The following is a 6214-nucleotide window of genomic DNA, read 5'->3' on the forward strand; positions in this document are numbered from 1 at the left end:
TGTTATGGATGGGTCCCGTGCATTCGAGTCATTTTACTAGAGTTTACTAAAGGTAAAACAAATTAAACTTTATAATGAGATTTGCCTATGAATAAAAATGGTATGAGTGTACTAAATTGGTATGTACTAAAGCTATAGAGTAAACAAGTTGAATGGTAATTTTAATAAATTAATAGGTGAATAAAGAACATGTCATGATACTATGTTTTTGGGTAATTGATTCATAATTGGACGTTATTTGGTATAATAAGATAATTGATAATCTTATACCCTAATAAGAGAAATGAAAAGGAAATGTTTGACATTTATGAATCAAATGATCATAAATGGAACATGTGAGTGAAACTACTAAGGACTTATGGCCAAAAGGATATTTATTGATTAAGCACTTGAGTACTTGATAAGAGTCTAATTTATGAATTTCATAATGTGAATGGTTAACAAATCATTAATAACAAGCCGAGCCTCATAATTTGAATTAGAGAAATGGACTCAATTGAAACATTTGGTGTGGAAAAGTTAGTTTGAGAACAAAATATTCATAGGGCTCAACATTAATAACTAGATAGGATAAGTAGGCTTGTTCATGTTACTTATTGAGCTCATCGATATCACTTGTTAGTTGTTTAAATGCATAGGTGTTGGATCCATTGAGAAGTTTGAGGTTTCGGCTTGGAAGCTTCGCATCACCCTTCAAATTGAGGTTGTATTATGCATATATATATATGTTTTCAATTGTATTAGAAGATTTTGGCATGTGATACACGCATGGATAGGGTGAAATTTATTAAAGTCAATTCAACCTAGCTGTCAATTTTCAAGCTCAAAAGATTAGTCAACTTGCAATGAATTTTTGGATGGGAGCTGGGCATTTATAGGTTGATATGTCTGCATAGAATTTGAATAGTTATCTCTTAGCTCTGAAATGGTCTTTGAATCGCTCGATTTCAAGTTCAACAACTCAAGTTATGCCTGTTTTAGTGAAGACTGGCGAACATAATTTTTGGATAAGATTATTACGAAAAATTATGAGTTGCAAGCTTTAATTCAAGTTTAAATCATATCAGATTCAATTTTTAAGCTTAATTTTTATTATATATGAGCTCAATATCGTATATGTTAGTTTTATTATTTTGTTATTTATTTTGAATTTTAGGATTTTTTAAGTATTTAAAGTTGTTTAGGAGTTTTATGCTTCTTAGTCAACAAGAAAGTCAACAAGAAAGTTTAGTTATACTAAAACTACATCTTGTTTAGATTAATTAGAGTTTTATTATAATTGAGAGTTTTATTTGGATGTAATTAGCTAAGCCTATATAAAGGCCTCTTCATTATTCATTATTGACATACATTGATTAAGAAATTTCAGCTCTTTGAGTTATTTCTCTTTGTGAGATTTTTTTTTGTTTATTTTAGAAGTAGGTTTTCTTCTTGGTTTTCTCTTTGAAGTCGTAGTAGAACTTTCACCCTCCAATTTACTAGGGTTTGGCCTTAGGGTGTTGGTTAGAGCCATTAATGGAGCTTGTTGAATATCATTCTTCAAAAAGTTTCATAGGACATCGACTTTTCATCACCATTGATTGTTTTTATTGAAGCTTTGTTCTTCAAGAGGACAATCTTTCCAGATGTGAAGTTGAGTTCCACCGTCCATTGACCGAACACCTTAACCGATTGATAGTTTCCCATAAGCACTTCATGGTTTGCCACTAGATCATAACTCTTGAATTGTTGTTGGTCATTACACACATGGACAGTAGCTCCAGAGTTGAGCCATCAATTACAAGACTTATCGGTTATGGCTATGTTGAGTTTGGTAATCATATCAATCTCCAACCTCTCGCTCCCTTCTGTAACCATGGTCACTAAGTCCATGTCCTCCACTATATTGGCTTTAGAAGTTGTGGCATCTTGCTTCTTTTTGAGAAGTTTGCAATTCTTAATATAATGTCTTTTCTTATTGCAATTATAACAATTATGAGATTTTTTCTTCTTGTCTTTCACGCCCTTGGTCTCGGATGTGGCCTTTCGTTTACCATTTCGAGAGTTCTTGGACTTGCTCACATGGTTCAATTTAGAACTTTGAGGAAGATGCATTACATCACACTTTCAAGTTTCCTCTTCAATATGCAAATGCCTAAGTATTTTCTCCACATTAAAGTCCTCTGCCATATGTAGAAGTTTCTTTCAATAATTGTTCCAAGACGAGAGTAATTTGAGATGATAGCCCCGACTTGTAATAATTCCGGAATAACAACTTTCAAGTCACAGAGCCTGTTTATAAGGACTTGTAATTCATGGACTTGATCCATGATTGGGATACTATTAAGCATTTTGAATTCAAAATACTTAATCATTAAAAATTTATCAGTACCTTGTCGCTCGGTGTTGTATTTTTCTTCAAGAGCTTTACATATTTCCACCGATGATTGCATCGACATGTAGAGATCATACAATCGATTAGACAAGGTGTTGAGGATGTGTCCTCAACATGTGAAGCTGTTTTCTTCACGCTTCTTCTTGAGTTCGGCCACTTTCACAATTTTCTCAGGGTTTGCATTAGGGGTGGGATCCTCCAAGGGTTGTAGGTTTGGATCCAAAACGTATGCCATATTTAAGACAGCAACAAGTAACAACATCTTGTCCTTCCAGCGATTGAAGTTTGAACCATCAAATCGATCAAGTTTCACAAACTCTTGGTTCATCACTTTGAATGCGATGGTAGTCTCCGCCGCCATCTCCAAATTAGTTCTCTTTGAATGTTGAATATATTAAGTGGAGAAGATAGATCTGGAGACGATATTGAATTAAATAATAGACTTTGAGGCGCGGGTGACGCTTTCCAAAGAGAACTGTTTACCCCCACACAAAGTTGCTGGGGGGTTAAGACAAAGGTCCTCCCGAGATACAATGAAGCTTTTGAATTTCCTTTTATTAGAGAAATCGAGGAATTCCCTAACTCTTACTCTAATTTCTGAAAATAAGATTGATTGTAGTAATTTTGTGGGCACCATAGACCCTCTATTTATATGCACTCAATGGATCCTATTTTGAAGAGTCACAACCCTTCATGTTGGACATAAGAAATATATCCCATGGAAATGTATCCATTGAATGATAAATCATCACTTTCTAAATTTGAATAAGTGCTCATCAATAATTAAATTTGTAATCTACAATTTCTAATAGTTGATAATGGGAAAAGGTTATACTGGTCTAGTGTGGGTAAAATAAAAAACTAAGAGAAGCTCTCATTTGATAGTTGGAATAAAAAAAATGGCATAGTAGGACAATGATGGAAAGGACAAAAAAGGAAAATGAAAAGAAAAAGAAAAGTTAAAAAAAATAAACAAAAGAATTAAATTGCTGAAAAAGAAAAAGAATAAGGATTACTTGTGCAATTTGACCTAAAAATTTCATCGAAAATGTTGATATAATATGCCAGAGTAGCTTACTATTAGACCGCTAATGACCAAAATGTAACAAATTGATAACGTTAGTGATCATATTGTAACTTTTTTAATATTTGGTGACCAAAAAATAATTTGAACCATGCAAAAATGGCTAAGTTTATAGTTTACCTAATATAAAAATATTCTTAGAATAATATTTGTTATTTAAAAAAATGGTTTTTATGGGTTTTTTTAAAACTTAATTGGCATTAACTCATTACACGAAATTCAGTCAAATTTTTTACATAAACTTAAATAGATGATATAAAAAAAACATAATTTTTTTCTAGAATTGAATAGCACAAACTAATAGCGATTTGGGCGGAGGAATGTCCAAACTTCATTCATAAATGAACACTGCAACAACAATATTATTATTTAAATTTTGGATTAAATAAGTGTTACTATTCAACCGAACATTAATTTAATTAAAAAGTAAAATATGAGAAGAATTATATATGTAATTTAATTTAATTTTAAAGCATACACTCCTAGAGATTTAAACTTGGCTGTTAATCCAATTAAGAAATTTTTTTAAAAAATTGCTTAAATATTTTTATATTAGTCTTATTTCTTTTCCCCACCTAGTTGTGTGTCATCCGACTATATGCTTTTATAAGTTTGAAGGAGTCAAATAATGAAATTAGGAATTGAAAGAACGAATGTGAAATCACAATTTTTGTACCCTTCCCACCTTTAATAATAATAAATTTTAGGTTAGAGTTAAGAGTTCTATATAATTCATCCTCGCCTTGGCATGCTCTCTTCTTCCTCGTGGCACCCGCCCTTTCTCTGCTTTTATTCTTCCAAGGGTTCCTTCAGGTAATGTGAAAAAAATTCAAATATCCATCCTTCAAATTTAATTAATTTTATATATGTTCACAATTTTTTGGTGTGCAGATCTGGGTTTCTGTTTTTCTTTCCTAGTTTTATTCTGTTAAAAACTATTCTGTTTCTTAGTCAAAGTTCAAAGCGTTTCTATAACAGATCTGAAAAGTTTTAATCCCTAAGAGTTTGGATTTCCAGTATCGGTTTCTCATTCTTATTTAATCCCTTCAATTTCTTATTAATCCGGCATTCTTTTATTTATTTTAAAAATGCAATTAACCCCAAGTTTTGAAGATCTTTATTTGTAATCTTATTGAGTTTGGGTTTCCTTTTCTTTTTAAAGATTTAATTGAAATCTTGGTGTTGATTTGCTGTGGGGTGTGTGTTTGAATAGGCCTTCTTTCCGAAGCTTTGGGTTTTCAAGATGAATCATTGCAATCTTCAGCAGAACGCCACCGTTTCGGCTTACGAAGAGTTGAGAGGGTTTATCTCAATCACTGATCATCAAAAGGGCGGTGCCGTTGTTTGCCCCAAGCCTCGGCGAATTGAGATCCTCGCCAATAACCCTACCAAGCCATTGAGATTGCATATGAGGTCTAATTTTGTTCTCTGGTTGATTTGATCTGCTTTTAGGGTCTCTCGTTTAATTGATTTGTCCTTTCAATTGCAGTCATCAAGCCGAGGTAAGCGATTCGAAAGCTGGTGCGGACCTTCTGGATATCATCCTCAATAAGGTATCAATATCATTCAATCTTAAGATTCTTCTTGCTTGCTGGTTAAATTAATTTTTCTTTACATACTCGTATCAAACATATATATTAATGGTTTATTTTCAAAGATGGAATTGTTTTTACTCGGTTGGTTGTTAATATATGTTTTGGTCGTTTTTATAGGAGGATTTAGGGACAGAAGAAGAACAATCTATAGCATCATCACCTCCGTTTTTTTGTGGATCGCCCCCAAGTAGGGCTGCGAATCCACTTGTGCAAGATGCTCGGTTCGGAGATGAAAGGCTTGCACAAGCCCTTTCGACTTTGCAGATTCCGTCTCCATCATCGCCGTCATCATTGGCACGTAAAGGAGGGTGTGTTAGGATGAAATTTGGCCTTAAACCGGCCGCAGTTAGAGTGGAAGGATTTGATTGTCTTAACAGGGATCGCCAAAATTCCATCCCTGCTACGGCTTAGAACTTAAATTAAGAATCCAAGTGTACATAGAAGGAAGTTAAGTGCCAGCACCATTTCAGAAAAAAGAAAAAGAAAGCCAGGATTAACAAGGAAGTTTTGGATATATTTTGGGGGGAAGAAAGAGAGAATCTGTTTAGTAATGTATATGGATATGTTTTTGGGGTCTAATAGCATGGGATCATGCAGGGATCCAGCAATGCTTGTTTTGTAATATAAATATATGTAAGATTTGGGTCAATATGGATTGATATATTTGTTTTGGGGAGATCACCATGGGAGAAATCTGTATAGATCGTGCGGCTGGTGATTTGATTTTTTGCATAGTTTACATTGCTCTGTAAATTACCTATGGTTTTATGATATATTCCTTGATTATCATTGATTTTTAAGGGAGGTATGGATTCGGATATTTATTATTCAAAGTTGAATTAATTTCATGGATAACAGATTTTGTAATCCAAATCTGTTGTGCGGATTCGTTTTACAATCCTTGATGATGGTACACAATATATTTTAATATCTATATTATTCTTGAAATTTTTAAATTAAGTTTTAATTTATTTAAAAATAGCTAAATCAACTTTTTCAAAGAATTTTTTTTTTATTTTTTTAATTTTTTTATATAAAATCAATAAAACTTGATACGAGAGGTTCTTCTGAAATATGGGCTTAAAATTATCTAAATTTTTCTATAATTATAAATGGTTATCCTAGAGTTGTACATGGGTTGAGCTAGGTCAAATGAAAAGT

General features: G+C 32.7%; 1 protein-coding gene across 1 annotated transcript; it reads left to right on the forward strand.

The window, feature by feature from the left end:
• Positions 1–4041: 4041 nt before the first annotated feature.
• LOC107927204 (uncharacterized) lies at positions 4042–5873 on the forward strand. The gene is made up of 4 exons (XM_016858236.2): positions 4042–4271; positions 4672–4871; positions 4948–5011; positions 5171–5873. Exons 2-4 carry the CDS (start codon positions 4702–4704, stop codon positions 5462–5464), a joined length of 528 nt encoding a protein of 175 aa, XP_016713725.1. The 5' UTR covers positions 4042–4271; positions 4672–4701; the 3' UTR covers positions 5465–5873.
• Positions 5874–6214: the final 341 nt, after the last annotated feature.

This window comes from Gossypium hirsutum, chromosome A12, assembly GCF_007990345.1.
Source record: "Gossypium hirsutum isolate 1008001.06 chromosome A12, Gossypium_hirsutum_v2.1, whole genome shotgun sequence".
Lineage (NCBI taxonomy): Eukaryota > Viridiplantae > Streptophyta > Magnoliopsida > Malvales > Malvaceae > Gossypium > Gossypium hirsutum.